Genomic DNA, 19,138 nt, shown 5'->3' with positions numbered 1-19,138 from the left:
TGTTTAGCAGTATAGGAGGCCACAGAGAGAGAGATCACAGTGCCTCCTGAATGAAAGTTTGAGGAACCGTACCTTGGGTGGGGGTGGGGGGTGGGGGGGGGGGAGCTGTTCCTCAAAGGAAACATTAACTTTTTCTCTTTCCACTGTTTCTGCCCATACAATGATCAATAAGCCATTTTGGCATCCCTACCATAGACATTCACTTTGTTTTACATGTTGTTTCCCACCTCCTCTCCTACTAAAAACTAACTTGCATCTCTCTTTCCTTGTTCTGAATGGTCACAGTCCAAAATTGTTACCTGTTCCTCTTTCCATCTATCTAACCTGCTTGGTTTTTCTAGAATTTTCTGTGTTTGTTAGTGTTTCAGCTTTCCAGCATCTGCATTTTAAAAAAAAATCATGAATGTAGTTAGGAACTTGTTGGCACAGAATGGTGGATTGAAAGGCCCTTTTCTGTGCTGTGTGATTCAATGGCAATGCAGCTCTAAACTACTTCTTGCTCCCTGCCTTGAACCCATCATTACCTTGTGCCCCTCAAATTTCCCCTCAATCATCTTTGCTCTAAGCCCGAACCCATCTTCACCAAAATAGTCTTTAATGACTTGCTGGAACTAATACAGTACAGGTACATAATCTTTTATCCGAAACCTTTGGGACCAGACACTTTTGGATAATAGAATAATAGTAACTGTAGTACGTTAAGTAATTGCGCTGATTTCAGATGCGTGCAAAATAAAAACCCACTCCAACTAGAAAAGGCGTATATAGGATATGGTGGGCATATGTATGGTATGGCAGGTATGGCACGTACCCAGGGTACCACCTGAAGGGCAGATGCCACTTGAAGAGAGCATGACTTGAAGGGGCGGTAACGCACCCTAATGAATTAACCCTCATCCGCTGCCCTGGACATACAAGAAACGCTCACCACGCTTGGTACACTCATTCTAGCGTTGGCTCTCAATTATACAATGCCAAATACAACATGGTAGCCACCAAGGCCAGCTCTCATGAGACCTTCTTGTCGCTATTTATTTTGACGCATTGGCCACCCTTGCCACAGACACTATTTTGTGTAGTCATGCCTTTGGACAGTGGGGGGTTGAGGTGGTGCTCAACAGGGGGTGGGGGTGGCAGCACTAGACATGGGGGGGAGTGGTAAATGAAGTGAGATAAATATAGACCATAAAATTACTAGCACTGAGATGAGACACAGTGCTGGACGGGGGTAGGTCATGTTTGGCGCGAGCTTTGGTCTGCTGACGACATCCATGGAAAAAATATTCTGTTTTTGGAGGTTTCGGTTTTTAGACTTTTGAATGAAAAATTATGTACCTGTTCATCTCTTTGTTCCTAATCAGAGATCTTCAGATTCTTCCGATAGTGTCAGAACAATACTCCAGATTCATCCTATTATGCTTACCACAGCTTCTCAGTGTTTGTCATCATTATCAATATTTATAAAGGCCAAGGTACCATATGTTTTGCTAACTGCTCTTTCAGTCGATGCAGTTATCTCCAAAGATTTCTGCACATGAATCTGTGTTTCTATGTTGCCATAGATCCATTAAATTTTTGTGGCCTCTTTCCATCTGTTTTGCCAAAATACAGCACTACAGTAACAATATTCCCTTACATGTGTCATTTCTTTTCTAGCCTTTATATCTTGCAGCTGACAGTTGGATCTTTAAGTTTAGACATTTTCATAATCAAAGTAATTTGCATAGTAAAATGTTAACTTAGCAAGGACACTTGGAAATACTGTTACCAGCCTGAAAAACAACCATGTTGCGATTCAAGTTTTTATGTCTCAATTTTAATAATCAGTGAGGTATTTAGTGAAACATTTTCTAAAAATCCATTTTGTAAATATAAAATATTATTGGCAATCCCTTCATCAATTTTATTTTGTTGATCATAAAATTCAGTCAAGTTAATCAAATGCAATCTGCCTTTTTCAAATCCATGCAGGTTCTCATTAATCAATTCACAACTATCCAAGTTAATGCTATGTTTTCTTCTTGATTATTGTTTCTACAACTTTATTCACCACCTATGTTAAACTCTTCTTTTCTTTGGCTTGGCTTCGCGGACGAAGATTTATGGAGGGGGTAAAAAGTCCACGTCAGCTGCAGGCTCGTTTGTGGCTGACAAGTCCGATGCGGGACAGGCAGACACGATTGCAGCGGTTGCAAGGGAAAATTGGTTGGTTGGGGTTGGGTGTTGTTAAACTAGCTATGTTGTAATCCAACCTTTTTTTGAACAGTTTCAACCCTTTCCAATACCTTTTTGTCTCTTTCCTCATTAACCTGGGATAGCTTTCTGGACCAGGTGATTTATCTACTCCCAGCATAGCCAACATTTCCTTTACACCCAGTTGATTTTTATTAATCCCAAGAATTACTTCTTCCAACTCTGTTTCTATGAAGTAAATCACGAAAATCTGTGGAGACTGTGGTTGAAGTAAAAAAAAACTCACAAAATGCTGGAGAAGCTCAGCAGGTCAAACAGTGTCCTTTATGTAGCAAAGGTAGAGATACATAACCAACATTTTGGACTTGAACCCTTCATCAAGGTATGAGAGAACATCAGCAGGCAGCTGCATGAAAGAGTGGTGGGGGGTTGGCAAAGACAGGAGATGATAGGAGGATGAGGGGAGGGTGGGGACACCAGCAAAGTGGCGGAGGAAGGATGGATGGGTGGGGAAGGGATAGGGAGAACTGGAAAGGCAGGAAAAGGGGAGGGAAAAGAAAATACGAGCAAGATTAGCAGAAAGCATAGAAATCGATATTCATGTTCATTTGGCTGCAGAGTGCCCAGACAGAAGATAAGGTGCTGTTCCTCCAATCTGCAGGTGGTCAGGGCAGGATGGAGCAAAAGACCATGGACAGACATGTGAGTCTGGGAGTGTGACTTAGAATTGAAATGATTGGCAACTGGAAGTTCCTGTGGTTGCAGATGGCGAGGAGGTGCTCAGCAAAGTGATCTACCAATCTGCTACCAGTCTCTCTAATGTAGAGAACGTCACAAAGGGAGCACCAGATGCAGTAAATGATTCTTGCTTCACTTGAAAGGCCTATTGAGGCCCTTGACTGTGGTGAGGGAGGAGGTGTGGGCTCAAGTGTTGCATCTCCTGCAGCCATGGGATGCTGGTGGAGGGGAATAGGTGAGGAGGGATGAGTGCATGAAGGAATCATGTAGGGAGTGGTCCCTGTGGAAGGCTGAAAAGGTAGGAGAAGGAAAAATGTGTCTGGTAGTTGGATCCTATAGTAAGTGCTGGAAATTCGGTGGATAATATGTTGGATGTGGAGGCTAGAAGGATGGTAGGTGAGGATGAGGGAGATTCTATGTTTGTTGCATCTAGGGGCAGAGGGGGCTAGGGCAGATGAGCAGGAGATGGAGGAGATGCAGATGAGGGCTGAGTTAATGGTGGTGGAGGGGAAGCCTCGTCTGTGGAAGAGGACAGACATTTCGGAAGATCTGGATTAGAAGGCCTTATCGTGGGAACAGATGTGGCAGAGGTGGAGAAATTGAGAGAAGGGGAAGGAATCCTTTCAGGGGACAGGGTGTGAGGAAGTGTAGTCTAGGTAGTTGTGGGAGTTAGAGGGTTTGTAGTATATGTTGATGGAAAGTCTGCCTCCCGAGATGGAGACAGATCCAGGAAGGGGAGAGTGTTATTGGAAAAGGATCAAGTGAGTTGGAGATCAGGATGGAAGTTGGATGCGAAGTGGATAAAGTTGACAAGCTCATCGCGCATAAGGCAGTCCAGATGTAGTTGTCAAAATACCAGAGGAAGAGTTGTAGGCTTGTATCATGGATTGCTCGACAAAACCTACAAGCAGGCAGGCATCGCTGGGACGCATGTGGGTACACTTGGCTGCTCCTTTACTTTGGAGGAAATGGGATGAATTGAAGGAGAAGTTATTTAGAGCGAGGACAAGTTCTGCCAGGCAGAGGAGGGTGGTCGTGGAGAGTGACTGGTTGGGTCTTTGGTCCAGAAAGAAATGGTGTTTTCAGACATCATTAGTGGGTGATCGATATCCTTCATGAAGATGAAGCGGTCTTGTTCGGGGTATCTGAAGTCATTGAGGAGATGGAAGGCATGTAATGTATTGCGGATGTAGGTAGAGAGGGATTGGACCAGGGAGAAAAGACAGAGTGAAGGTAAGATTAAACTAGTTTGGTGGGGTAAGAGCAGGCAGAAACAATGGGCCTACCTTGATGGTTATGTATCTTGGGTAAAAGGTCAAAACGGGCAGTTTCTGTGATATTTCCTTCATAATCACTGCTGCAAAGTCCCCCATTTCATCCTTTCATGTGCTTCAAAGTATATATTATTTCCTGTTCTGAAAAAGTTCCATCAGATTCTTACAACTTGCCTACTATTTTTTTTAACCTTTAACATTAACTGACATTCTCATCTCACATTTGCTGTTTGTCAGTCTTATTTAACATTCCAATTTTGTGGTTCCGTTAAAACTTCTATGGCAATTAAGGTTTGCTCAAACTCTTCACAAGAGTTTCACAAGAGAATGCAGATGCAGAAGTCTGAAGTTGAACAGCGGAATTCCCCCAGCAGAGTTTGTTTAGCTTGTGATGAGTAGTTGTTGAATTTTGTGCAACTCTTTCAGTTCCCAACTTATCCTTTTCTCTTCTAGTATGTCAAGTCTCATCTTGTAACTGAAATGTTTCATCCAATGCAACATCCTGGTTAATCTCTCTGTGCACTCTCCAGAGCAATCACATCCTACCCTTCCTCGGCAGTATTACTAAAGCCAATATATCCTTTCTCAAGTTAAGAGACCAGAACTTCATGCAGTCCTCCATGTGTGGCCTCACTGGTATCCTGTATAGTTGCAACAGAACTTCCCTGCTCTTAGATTCCATCCTTGTTGCAATGAGGGCCAACATTACATTTGCCACCTTCATCACCTGTTGCATCTGAAAACCAACATTTTGTGATTAATTTATGAGCACTCCCAAGTCTCTTAGCCTTCAGCAGCCTGTACTCTTTCACAATTTAAATAACCTAATTATCTATTTTTCTGTCCAAAGTGGAGATTTAACAATGTCAGTCTCAATGCTCACTCAATCCAGATAACAATCTCCAGATTCTCAACATCCTCTTCACAATTTTATTTTCCCACGCAACTGAGTGTAATCAACAAATTTAAATAAGCTACACTCTGAACCTTTTTCCAAATAATTTATTTACACCGTGAATAATTGTGGACCTAGCACTGACTCCAGCTCTCTGCCTTCTTCTAGTTAACCAAATTCTCTATCCATGCTAATAAATTACCTTCATATCCCTGTATCCTTATTTTGTGCAGAAGCCGTTTATATGGCACCTTTCAAACAGCTTCTGGAAATACAAAAATGCAGCATCAACCTGTACCCTATATTCACCACATTCATTATATCCCCAAAGAACTTGAGTAAATTAGTTAAATATGACCTGGCCTTCCTGAACCCATGCTGCATCTGCCTGATGGAATATTTTCTATTCTGATTCCTTGCTATTTCTCCCTTGATGACAGCTTCAAGCATTTTCCAGACTGGAGAAGTTACACAGGAAAGTCTGCAGTGATTGTAGTGCAACACAGGAAAGGATATAGACGAAAGGCTAGTTAGTGCAATTCACAAAAGTGCTGGAGAAACTCACCAGGTCATGCAGTGTCTGAAGGAAGCAAAGGGATATTACCAACATTTTGTGCCTGAGCCCTTCATCAAATTATGAGCCAGGTACCTGCATGCCCTTTGCTCATCATTGAAAAAGGCCTCGATCTGTATCTTTTTTTAAAAGCAGTGGAACATTTGCTCTTCCAATCTGCTAGTCTATCCAGAGAAATATGCTAAATTATCACAAGTGTATCTACAGTGCCTTCTAACATTGCTAACAGTTCTCCAGGATGCATTCCTTGAGGACCAGGGGACTTGTCTCCATTTAGACCTATTAGTTTAATCAGCATCTCTCAAGTGATAGTGTATTGATATTCTCACCTCTTATTGCATCCTTAACATTAATCTTTGACATGTAGATGTGTCACAAAATAGTTACTCTAGGTCTCAGCTGTTTTGGCATTACCTAATATTAATTCCCCTTTCTCATCTTCCAAGGTGGTGTCCATTTGGCAATGCCTGAGACCATGACAGACATGTTGGCATGGAAATGGGGTAGGGAATTGAAATAGATTGCCACTGGGAGATCCCTGCTATTACAGGGGACAGAGCGAAGGGAGCTCTCACTCTGAGCACCGGATGCAGGAGATGGTTCTGGGAGATTCACAAATGAAGTGGTCCTTCGCTTAGAAGGGCTGTTTGGGGGCCAGAAAAGTGGTGAGGGAGGAGTTTTGGGTGCAACTATAGCATTTTTGTCTGTAAATTGGAAGAACAACACCTCGTATTCTGTCTAGGCACCCTCCAATCAGATGGCACTAGCATCAACTTCTCTGGTTTCTGTTAGCTTCCCTGCCCTCTGTCTCTCTCTTTCCCTATCCCTCTGTCTCCTTTCCTCCATCTTTGCATTCACAGAGCGACCCACCTCCCCTGATCTTCTCAGATTTTCTCTCCTGCCTCCCATCCAAATCCACCTATGGCCTCTTTGCCTGTGCTCCTTCCCCTGCCCTTCTTCTATCCTCCCCCTACCTTTTTAGTGAGACACCTGCCTGCTTTTTGCTCATACCTTGATGAACGGCTCAGGCCCGAAACATTGGTTCTATATCTTTGCTTCCAATACAACACATTTCAATTCATTGCCCCATTCCCATCCTATTGGACTCTGCGGGACCTGCTGAACAATTCCACTTTTTCAATTTGTGCAATATACATTGATGAAATTCCTTTCTCATCTTAGCCAAAGGATGATATGAATTTGAAAGTAAACATTTTCTATAAGTTAAGTTCACATACTCATCTTCAATTAATTATATTGTGCTCCCCAGCATAAATGTTTTAAACTTTTCTTTCCTTGTCTTTGCTGTGACTGGCTGGTACAATAAGTGCTGTTGTGTTTTTTTTTTAATTTTTGTTAGGAAGGGAACAGGAGCAGGACCACTTCACAATGGCTGTTGGATGGTTTTCAAGTTCTGACCTATTGTCTGTGATAGTCGATTGCATGTCTGAATTACAGGATGCTATCACTAAAGCACGTAAGTAGAAAAAAACAGTTTACTCTGCGGACAAAAGTATTTGATCACCTAAGTGTATTTAAGATAAAAAGCTGTGCTACCTTTTGTAAGTTTAACTGGATCTTTGATCATTTTGTGATTTAGATAAAAATAATGTTATGCTTTTGCAGGCAAAATCTTCGCTAGGATTCTACTAAATAGAATAATACCTAGTGTCGCTGAGAATATTCTCCCAGAATCACAGTGCGGCTTTCGCGCTAACAGAGGAACCACTGACATGGTCTTTGCCCTCAGACAGCTCCAAGAAAAGTGTAGAGAACAAAACAAAGGACTCTACATCACCTTTGTTGACCTCACCAAAGCCTTCGACACCGTGAGCAGGAAAGGGCTTTGGCAAATACTAGAGCGCATCGGATGTCCCCCAAAGTTCCTCAACATGATTATCCAACTGCACGAAAACCAACAAGGTCGGGTCAGATACAGCAATGAGCTCTCTGAACCCTTCTCCATTAACAATGGCGTGAAGCAAGGCTGTGTTCTCGCACCAACCCTCTTTTCAATCTTCTTCAGCATGATGCTGAACCAAGCCATGAAAGACCCCAACAATGAAGACGCTGTTTACATCCGGTACCGCACGGATGGCAGTCTCTTCAATCTGAGGCGCCTGCAAGCTCACACCAAGACACAAGAGAAACTTGTCCGTGAACTACTCTTTGCAGATGATGCCGCTTTAGTTGCCCATTCAGAGCCAGCTCTTCAGCGCTTGACGTCCTGCTTTGCGGAAACTGCCAAAATGTTTGGCCTGGAAGTCAGCCTGAAGAAAACTGAGGTCCTCCATCAGCCAGCTCCCCACCATGACTACCAGCCCCCCCACATCTCCATCGGGCACACAAAACTCAAAACGGTCAACCAGTTTACCTATCTCGGCTGCACCATTTCATCAGATGCAAGGATCGACAATGAGATAGACAACAGACTCGCCAAGGCAAATAGCGCCTTTGGAAGACTACACAAAAGAGTCTGGAAAAACAACCAACTGAAAAACCTCACAAAGATAAGCGTATACAGAGCCGTTGTCATACCCACACTCCTGTTCGGCTCCGAATCATGGGTCCTCTACCGGCACCACCTACGGCTCCTAGAACGCTTCCACCAGCGTTGTCTCCGCTCCATCCTCAACATCCATTGGAGCGCTCACACCCCTAACGTCGAGGTACTCGAGATGGCAGAGGTCGACAGCATCGAGTCCACGCTGCTGAAGATCCAGCTGCGCTGGATGGGTCACGTCTCCAGAATGGAGGACCATCGCCTTCCCAAGATCGTATTATATGGCGAGCTCTCCACTGGCCACCGTGACAGAGGTGCACCAAAGAAAAGGTACAAGGACTGCCTAAAGAAATCTCTTGGTGCCTGCCACATTGACCACCGCCAGTGGGCTGATAACGCCTCAAACCGTGCATCTTGGCGCCTCACAGTTTGGCGGGCAGCAGCCTCCTTTGAAGAAGACCGCAGAGCCCACCTCACTGACAAAAGGCAAAGGAGGAAAAACCCAACACCCAACCCCAACCAACCAATTTTCCCTTGCAACCGCTGCAATCGTGTCTGCCTGTCCCGCATAGGACTGGTCAGCCACAAACGAGCCTGCAGCTGACGTGGACTTTTTACCCCCTCCATAAATCTTCGCCCGCGAAGCCAAGCCAAAGAAGAATGTTATGCTTTGCAAACTTCATTGTAGAACAAAATAAAGCACCGACGAAAGTGTTGATGATGAATATTTGCACTTTACTGTTCACAGTAGGCTTATTGCAATGAGGAAAATTGTTATGTGATTGAGTATTTCAGAAAGTTACCAAAATGTAAAAATACACAAACTAAATAGCATAATTAGCATAGTGGTTGGTGAAACAATATTGTTGCACCAACATTCCAGGTTCGAGTCCAGTGCTATCTGCAAGGAATTTGTAGTTCTTCCTGTGTTAATGTGGGTTTCCTCTAGGAGTTCTGGTTTCTTCTTACCCTGCAAAATGTATGGGGGTTGTAGGTTAATTGGGGTATTTGCACACCACAGGCTCGTGGGCCGAAGGGCCTGTAACGTTGCTGTATGTCTAAATTTGAAAAAATATATTGTCATGGGATACTGACATGAAGAATGCAATCTTTTATAGGCAACTTCTTTGACAGAAAGTGCAATTGAATATGCTTAATGAAGCATAAAATTATATTCTCAAGTTCTGAACTGAACTACTTTTGCATGATCCATCCTGCCTTTTATCATTGGATCATCCTATGAATATCACATCAGCCAAATATGTATTAATAAAAATAATTTAGTGTTATCAATGGTTGTATTATCAATAGTGCATGTACTAGAGCCACTGCCTTACAGTGTCAGAGACCCAAGTTCATTCCTGAACCAATGTACTGTCTCTGTGGAGTCTGTATGTTTCCCTGTGACCACATGATTTTTCTTTCAGGTTATTTGGTTTCTTCTCTTACTGCAAAGGTGTGCAGGTTGGTGTGATAAATGGCTGCTATAAATTGTACCTGGTGTGTGATGGGTGTTGAAATCTGGGCTGAGTTTGTGAAAATGTGGGGCTAAGAGAAAAAAGGGACTCATTTGGGGCCAAATACTACAGTATGTGTTCTAGCCTCATTAGTACTCAGAAAATGGTACACTTCTCATTTCATGGACATATCAAATATTACATTGTAATCTATGGTTATCATTCGAACGCTCAACAACTCCACCAGTCTTCATGACATCTGTTAACTTGTCATCATGCCATTGAAAATGATTCACATATCCTATAAACAGCAGGAGTTCAGTGCCAATTACTGATGAACATCATAGTCAAAGGCATCCAATTTCAAAAACCACTTTCTTTACCACTGTCTGTCTCCCTTTGCCAAACTAATTTTGGATCCAATTTACCAACTTGCCTTGAATTTCATGACCCTTATCCTTTTGTACCTGTATCCCATGTGGCATTTTGTCAAAGACTTCAATGAACTACATGTATACCATATCTTCTGCACTGTCCTCATCAATGCAATTTATTACCTCTTCGTAAAATTCAGTCTGATTCATCAGACATGACTTGTCCTTGACAAAGCTATGTTGGCTATCTCTCATTTGTTTCTAACTTCTCAAGTGAACAATAATCCTGTCCTTTAGATTTTTTTTCCAATAAATTCCTGACTACTGATGTTAGGCTCATAGTTCTGTCATTGCCAGGCTTTCCCCTGCTACTTTCCTGAAAAGAAATACAACATTTAGCATCCTCCAGTCATCTGGAACCTCACCTCTGGCCAGTGAAGATATAAAAAACTCAGAGTCACAGCAATCTCTTTCCTTGCCTCCTGTACCAGGCTGGGATACATCTCATCTGATGCTAGTTAATTTATCCACTTTTAAGTTATTGCGTACCTCATGGCTGCGGTTATAGCTCTGGGTTAGAGCTCTAGAGAAGACACTCACACTTGAGAGTACAAACAGTACTAATTTATTAGGTCATTGGTACTACCTTTTATAGGCTGTCTTGTCTTGCTGCTATGTCATCAGTGGGCGTGGCCTATGCTCTGTCAATCACTGATTGGTAGCTTTACGCTCTGCTGATCGCTGATTGGTGGCTTTTATCAGCCAATTTGTCCATTTTCTCCATTGCCATTGTAGCCAATGGAAGAAGGCTGTCAAGGCCCGTGCTGCCTGCTCGATTGTCGTGTTCGCACTTTGCTACTTGTGTTGGGTCACGGGTCGCTACAACCTTCTCTTTATTGATGCGACTTGTACTAGAACTTCACTGTTCTACTCATTCAATTCTCCACCTACGAAGTTTGTTTCCTCTGTAAATATTAATGAAAATAATTCACAAGTCTTTAACTACTGTGTCTTACTCTATCCATAGTTATTCTCTTGCTGTTAATTACTTATGAAATGCCTTATGATTTACATTAATTCTGTCCACTATTGATATTTCTTGATGCATCTTTGCCTTCCTAATTTTCTTTTTTGAGATATTTTTATGCTTTTCATGAGCTCTATACTTGTCATATGCTTCATTTTTACTATTTATACAATCATCAATATCCCTTGACATCCAAGGTCCCTTGTACATTACCCCTGGTTTTCACCCAAACAAGAGTATGTTGGTCTTGAAGTTTTGCTCTTTCTCCTCTAAATGTGGTTTGAGCGATTATCATTGTGTACATAAGTATAATGTACATATGCACCAAAATATTTTCTTGCTGCAGACACATAGGTATATAAGATACACCAACAATAGCTCAGATTAAATTAACATAATATGCCAAAGGACCAAAAAATAAATAATATGAAAGGATAGATAAATAAATATTCACAGTTGCATTGAGTGCAAAAAAAGTGATCTTTCAACAATCCAGTCCACAAAAATTAAATGTGAAAGACAAAGAGAGCTCCATTGCAACTAGATTCTTAAGAAAAAGTCAGCACTTGATCTGAATGCCCTTAGCTTTTGAAACATTGGGCTTCGGACACAGATCAGAGCAAATGGGTAGGATTAAGTGGCTATTACAGAAGCCAAAATAAATCTAGATTTGTTTTAACTCATCTCTTTTCTCCACATACCTCTGGAAGCTTTAGCATTTGATTTTTGTTCTGCAAGTTTCCTCTTCTACTCTGTTTTCCTCCTAATTAAGCCCTTTATCTTCCTCTGCTGAATTCTAAATTTCACTCAGTCCTCCCAGTGTGGCCCAGTTGCCAATAAAAGAAGAGCAGATATAATGGAGTGGCCCTTTTTGGAGTGGCAGTAGTTGACGTTAAGTGCAGTGATTGAGTTGAGTGCAAATCTGTTGGCACGAGAAGATTTGGCAAAGAGTGAGTGCTGAGCAGAGGTTCACACAAGGACATTTAAGATCTTTTCAGACTTAGTTCAGCGTAGCTCAATGCAGTCAGGATGTCACTTACAGCAGAGATTCTCCCCACAGGATGTGGGAAATCATGAAAATTCCCAGTGCCCTGTGTCTATGCCAGCATGAAGTGCACCCAACTACAATTCCTAACTGAACGATTTTAAGGATTTGGAGGTGGAGTGAATAAATTCTGGATCATCTGGAAGGTTGAGAAGACCATAGACTGTCAGGATCCAAGATTACTCTGAGTTGTTACTCCGGAGCGGCCAGAGTTGGAGCAAGTGTGAGGCATTCGATGGGTGGGGGGGGCGGGGTTGTCCCTCGCGGTTTGGGTGTGTCCAGGATGCCCGGGGACGGGAAGGCGCAGCAGGCTGACGTGGTCCTGGGTGTTCCACAGCTGTCCGGGGCAGGGGAGGCACATTGGACCGGTATGGTCCAGGGGCAATGGAAGCTGTGGTGCTGCGGTGGGTGCTCCCACTGGTGCCAAGTCCCTGGTTAAGATGCTGTCATCCCTGCCACTGGGGTACCTAATGTAGACCTAATTGTGGTTGGCATGTAGGAGGAACACCTACTCGACCAAGGGGGTCTCGTGGATGTGAGCCATGCTGGGAGTGAGATTCCAGTCACCGATTTCCAAGGGAACGAAAACGCGTTCGTGAAGGGCCTCGTTGGTAGCCGTGCACAGGAGCGACCTGATGGCATGGTGTGCCTTGGGTAGGGCGTCCTGCCAGTACTCTACAGACCAACCCTTGGACTTAAGGGCCAGGAGGACTGCCTTCCAGATTACCCCGTTGTCACGCTCTACCTGCCCATTACCCCTCAGGTTGTAATTAGTCATGCGACTAGTTGCGATTTCCCCTTGCAGTCAGGTACTGGCACAGCTCCTGTCTCATGAAGCTGGATCCTCGCTTGCTGTGGATGAACACAGGGTAGCCGAACATGCTGAAGATCTGTGTCAGTGCCCTGATGATGGTGGGCGTGGTGGTGTCTGGGCATGGGATAGTGAAGTGGAAACGGGAATACTCGTCTATGACCACGAGGAAATAGATATTCCGATTGGTGGAAGTAGGGGACCCTTAAAGTCTATGCTGAGGCATTTGAAGTGCCGGGTGACCTTTACGACGTGGGACTGGGGCGGGTGGAAGAAGCAGAGCTTTCATTCTGAGCAGACCTGACACACCTCAGTCATGGTCCTGATGTCCTGGACAGTGTACGGGAGGTGTTGGGATAAAATGATATAGGCGCGTGACGCCCGGGTGTCAGAGGGACTCGTGCAGGGCCTGCAGCTGGTCATCGTGAAGTGACGTGCAGGTCCGGGAGAAGGTGTCAGGGAATCGTTAAACTTCCCCAGTCGATACTGGATGTCGTAGCTGTATGTTGCTAGCATGACTCTCCAGCGCAAGATCTTATCATTCTTGATCTTGCTTTTGTGGGTGGTGCGAAACATGAACGTCACTGCATGTTGTTCAGGGAGGAGGGTGAATCTCTTGCCAGCAAGGTAGTGGTGCCAGTGGCAGACCGCTTCCACGATCGCCTGGGTCTCCTTTTCAATGGCGGAGTGTCCTAGCTCGGAACCGTGGACGGTTCTGGAGAAGAAAGCGATAGGGTGCCCCTCCTGGTTAAGGGTAGCGGTGAGGGCCACACCTCCACCTGGTAGGGGGAGTCCTCGTCCATGGCATGCATCATGGCATCCGCGATGTCCTACCTGATGCACGTGAAGGCTGCCTGCGCCTCAGGTGGGAGGGGAGAGGTGGTGGCCTGGGCCAGTGGGCGGATCTTGTCCGAGAAGCGGGGAACCCACTGCAGGTAGTATGAGAAAAGGTCAAGGCGGAGGGCCTTGACCGTGCGTGGGAGGGGTAGCTCCATTAATTGGCACATGCATTCTGGATCTGGACCAATAACACCATGTGCCATGATGAACCCCAGGATGGCAAGGCGGGTGGTACTGAACACACACTTCTCTTTATTGTATGTGAGGTTCAGTTCCTCGGCTGTCCAGAGAAATCTCTCCAAGATAGCATCATGGTCCTGCTGGACGTGGCCGCAGATGGTGACATTATCCAGGTACAGGAAGGTCACCTTTAATTTGTGCCATGCAATTCATCTCCCACTGGAAGACGGAGACCCCGTTAATGACCCCAAATGGAACTCAGCAGAACTGGTAGAATCGCCCATCCACCTCGAAGGCAGTGTAGGGCTTGCCCCATGGGTGGATGGGGAGTTGGTGATAGGCCAACTTCAGGTCAATAGTGGAGAAGACCCTGTAGCGGGCTATCTCATTGACCATGTCAGCTCTCATCAGTAAGGGGTAGGCGTCGAGCTGGGTGTACCAGTTGATGGTCTGACTGTAATCTATGACCATCCTCAGCTTACTGCCCCCTATGACCATCCTCAGCTTACTGCCCCCTTTGACCACCAGGATTTGGGCTCTCCATGGGCTGTTGTTGGGTTCTACGACACCTTCCACCAGAAGTCGCTGCACCTCTGCCTTGATAAAGTCTCTATTGGCTGCGCAATAGTGCCCATTCCTGGTGGCTATCGGCTCGCAGTCTGGTGTGAGGTGTGCGAAGAGGATGAGCGGGGTGATGTACAGCTGGGGCTGGTTGGACAGCATGCTGTGGACCGCGAGTGGGGGTAGGGGCCTCCCAAAGGCGAGGGTGATGCTCTGCAGGTGACACTGAAGGAGGACTGGGGCGCAGAGTTTGGGCATGAACCAAGTGTATGTCTCCCCCAGGGTTTGATCGGCGGAGCAGCGCCCGAAGGTGTTAATGATTCGGTCCTGGGCGGCAAAGGTGATAGAGAAGATGATGGGGTGGATTTTGAGTTTCAAAGAGCAGGCAACATTCGGGTGAATGAAGCTTTTGATGCTGCCACTATCGAATAGGCACTTTGTTACCTGCCCGTTGATCTCTATGTCCATCATGGAGCACCCGAGGCCGAGAGGGTTGCTCTGGACAGTGTGGTGGCTGCTGGGACCATCTCGGGGTCTGAGTCGCAGTTCCCTGACAGTGGAGGTGAGTTGCAGCTAGTGTAGTCCTCTGCAGGCATGGGGTGCATTGAGAGGGGTGAATGTTGACTGGTGGCTTTCTCCATAGGCTTGGGGTGCGGTGGGTTGCAATGGGCAACATTCGCAAGTATGGGGTGCATCAGAAGGGCGGCCTATTCAGTGCCCGTGTTGACCACATCGTTATCGTCGTCGTTGGTGCTGATGAGGTTGGCAATGTGCACGTTGTAGGCCTGAGAGGCCCCGAGTGGCTCTGGTGCCTGTGCCCAACCGGCCCAAGATGGCAGTGCTGCGTGGGGATGCCTGGCGGCAGCATGGCTTGCCTTCTTCAGCTGCACTGGTCGTGGCGGAGGAAATGATGTCATGCCATCCTCCCTTTCTGGTGACATCATCGTGGGCGACGGAAGTGACTTCACTCTGTGATGCGGAAGTGACATCATTGTAGTCTGTGGATGTGGGGTCTGCACCATGGGGCAGTGCTGGCTTGGCCTGGGCTGGTCTGGATACATGGTGAGCACGCAGTGATCGTTGCCGGTGAGACCGGAAGTAGGGCTGCAAGGCTGGGGAGGCCAGAAGTCACGACAGAGGCAATGGCTCCATCCGGCAATCACACGTGGCCAGGACCTGGAGAGAGGGGTGTTGGTCGTAGAGAGCCGCTGAGCTGCCGACAGGCTTAGAAAGGTATACCTTAGCACAGTGGCATTTCTTGCTGCACTTTGAGCAGAATTGGTTCCTGGCCGGGCAGTTTCGTCGTGACTGCCGATCAACCCACAGTACTTACAAGGGCATGGGGCGCCCACTGCAGCGATGCTCTTGTCCACAGCTGCAGTCTGTGCTGTCCATGAGGAGACCTGGATGAGTCTGGAGTCGAAGGTTTCGGTGTGTAGGACTGTTACGAGCCCAAAGGACCCCAAAACCCAGCAGCATTAGACATTCACTGAGTCAAATAATTAGTTAAACTAAAATTGTTTTTAATTATCTTTAAACATGAAAACAGAATCAAACTTTAACTTATCTCTATTAACTTAACTAACCCAAATTAACCCCCTTCTAATTCTAAACGCACGTGTATGATGTGTGTGTAAATTTAAGAAAAGTTCTTTGATTCACAGTTCAATCTCACTTTTCATTCTTCCAAGTTCACTAGTTGCAGGCACAGAATTTAACATGTATAAAGTTCACCAGGCTTTGGTGCTTGAAAGGAAAATGTTTACCGCTCAGGAAGGTTCTCGTAGGGTTTGCAGAGAGAGATTTGTTGTTCCAGGATTTCCATAACTGAGGTACCACCATTAGTCAACTCAGTGTCTTGCTGATGAAACTTGCCCTGTCAGGGTTCTCCAGATGATGACTTCTTTCTTTCAGGCCAACGCATAGTTCCTTTCTGTTCTTCTTATTCCAAGAGAAACATCAGACAGATACCACTTCCAGCCATCTGCCACTCTGGAGCTTTCTGTTTCCAACAAGCTTCTCCTGCTTGTTTCAGCTATCTTTCAATGTCACACACACACACTATATGAGAGTGCTTGTTTCACCCCTCTCTCTCTTTCTCCAACTGAGACTGCTAGAAACCCCATGCAACTCTCTCACTTGCAAAAACCCCCACCTTTAGCAAACAACAGGAGTTATCCTTGGTCAAGCTGTTCTCTTAGGTAAACAAAACCCAGGAGTGACCTTTTTATGAGCACTTTGTAGAAAGGTCAGAAGCCTTGTAAACAGCCAAAGTGTCTCCAGTCCAAACAATAGTCTATTCATTTTATGACATCATTTCAATTAGCACCTACTTGCGAAATGTGCATAGCATTCTCCATAGTTTCTGTAAAGTCCGCTGAATATGAATTCTTCAGTATTTCAAGTAAGATCTGTTCCAAAATGTGTGTATGTATGTAACCTACTCTAATTTTACCAAATTCTCTCAAATATATATTCCATTACAAGGACTGCTGCCTCCAGGGTTCAACTACCTCCGCAGTTTTGGCCAGGGAATAAATATTGTCCTCCAATGGCTTCTGCCTCATGGCTTTCGAGCGCAGACCTTGGACGCAGGCGTCCCTGATCAGCCTTTCGACTTCCTTTTTGTTCACCTCGGGTTCGGCCATGCACGGTCGGGCCAACTCATGCAGGGCTCCCAGATAGGACTTGGCTGTGACTCCGGGCTGCTGGGCACGAATGCTTAGGAGGTACCTGGCAAAGTCCACGTTCGTTGGGGGTTTATACATGGTTTCCAGGTTGTTCATCGCCTCCGGGTACTCAGTGCAGTCTTTGAGGGCCTGGAAGGCTCGAGGACCCAGCTTCAAGCGGAGCAGGACGAGCTTTTTCCTGTCTGAGTCTAGGACGTCAGTGTGTGCCTCGATGATTGCTTCGACCGTGTGCCTCCAGATCTCGAAGCGTGCTTCTGCTTCCAGGTGATGTGGGTCGACTTCGAAGCTCCCGGCGCTTAGGAGCTTCTCCATAGCTGCTTAAATTTTAAGTGGAATGAATTGTGGTGTTCTGACATACAGAAAAGCGGACACAAAACTTAAAGACTAATCAACAGGCTTTATTCCACTTAAAATCCCTGCTGCAGTTAACTGTGGCTCTGAGTGACTGACCTCAAGGGGCCGGGTGTGGCATATCCAAGCGGATGATTGGCAGCTGACTGGGTGGGGGTTGGTCCATTCAGGTCGGCTGATTGACAGCTGGCCAGGTGTTGTCCTCCATTGCTCTTCCTGCAGGTACACAGGTCGCCCCCTGCAGTAGGCTAGTGGTGTAACATCATAGATCTACAGTGGTCTTGAAGTAGTGTTATGGTTCGAGTAGTATGGGGAGGTTCAAAAGCCTGAAGCCATTATGGGTGGGGGGGAGGGGTGGGGAACTGTTCCAGAACCTCGAGGTGCCTGTCTTCTGTCGGTATCCTTGATGTTGACTGTGTTCTTGAAGCAGCATCTCAAGTTGATGTCTTCATTCAAAGGGATGATGGACTTGGCTAGGTTAGCCACCTTCTGCATTTCTGGGCAATTGAGTTTTCAAAACAGGTTGTGATGCAACCAGTCAGTATACTTTCCACAGTACATCTTTAGACAGGCTGAATCACCTCAGAACTCCTTAGAAAATTGAGGCATTGGTGTGTCTTCACAGTTGCCACAATGTGCTGGCCCCAGGGAGGTCTTCCAATGTGGATGTGCTTTTGTGGATTTTCAGAAGGCTTTCATTGAGTTTCCACACCAGATGTTGGTGAACAAATGAAATTAGGTTAATATGTCGGTTGAAATTTTGAATTAGTTAAATTTTGAAAATAAAGTATACGAATAAACTGATTATTTTTAGATCATTACGTGGTGACTACTGGGGTACCACAAGGAATGATGCTTGGGTTCTAACTATTCACCATCTACAATGATTGGTTGAGGAGGTGAATTAAAATTTGTCCATGTTTGTAGAATGCAGAAAACTAAATGGAATACAAGTAGTGATAAGGATGAAAAGAGGCTTCAAGAGAATATAGACAAGTGGAATGAGTGGATTTGTAATCTGGCAGATGGAGTCAAGTTATTCACTTGATTGAAATAAAAATAAAAAGCCATTTCTCCTTCCTGGTACAGATGTATTCCAGAATATTAGGGTACTCCTCTCTTAGCTCTCAAGATTCTGCATCCTTATCCCTGGCGAATACCAAAGAGGTATTCAGTTAGGATCTTGCCCATATTGTTTGGCTCCATAGGACCATGACAAATGCTTTGTGTTTTTCCTGTTCAAACTCTCAATACCCTTTGACAATCATGCTTTCCTAAATTTAACATCCTTGACTGTAATAAAGTCATTGACCAGTAGATGGGAGCTCGTGTATTACAAATACCTGGCTATTTTCTACGATTGTGCAATCTTCTTGAAATTATCAGTATGTTCAATAAAATGGAATGAGCTTTGTTATCTGTAAATGTAATTGCAAGCAATAAACAGTGAGATCAAGAACATTTATTCTAAAATGCTGATCAAATAATATAATCTCTCGCTGGTACATCACTGACAACATTTGTTGAATTATAGACTTCTTCCCACTTTTGGAACAATCTCAGTATTCTATTTCACCATTTCAGTGGAAGCATCTTCATTTTTTGCTAGTATTAATATAATTAGA

At 45.0% G+C, this 19,138-nt stretch overlaps 1 protein-coding gene across 7 annotated transcripts in view; it reads left to right on the top strand.

Moving 5' to 3' along the window:
* ccdc171 (coiled-coil domain containing 171) overlaps positions 1–19,138 on the top strand; it is a 378,891-nt gene that overhangs the window by 149,635 nt on the left and 210,118 nt on the right. For all 7 annotated transcript variants that reach the window (XR_011353507.1, XM_069924483.1, XM_069924477.1 and 4 more), the window contains one exon: positions 7,035–7,151. Coding sequence is in view for 6 of the 7 variants with exons in the window: in XM_069924483.1 (XP_069780584.1) it covers positions 7,035–7,151 (117 nt within the window). In the remaining variant the exon portion in view is untranslated. The remainder of the gene's footprint in view (positions 1–7,034; positions 7,152–19,138) is intronic.

This window comes from Narcine bancroftii, chromosome 1, assembly GCF_036971445.1.
Source record: "Narcine bancroftii isolate sNarBan1 chromosome 1, sNarBan1.hap1, whole genome shotgun sequence".
Taxonomy (NCBI): Eukaryota; Metazoa; Chordata; class Chondrichthyes; order Torpediniformes; family Narcinidae; genus Narcine; species Narcine bancroftii.
The sequence above is the reverse complement of the archived record's forward strand: the minus strand, read 5'-3'. Positions and strand labels throughout refer to the sequence as shown.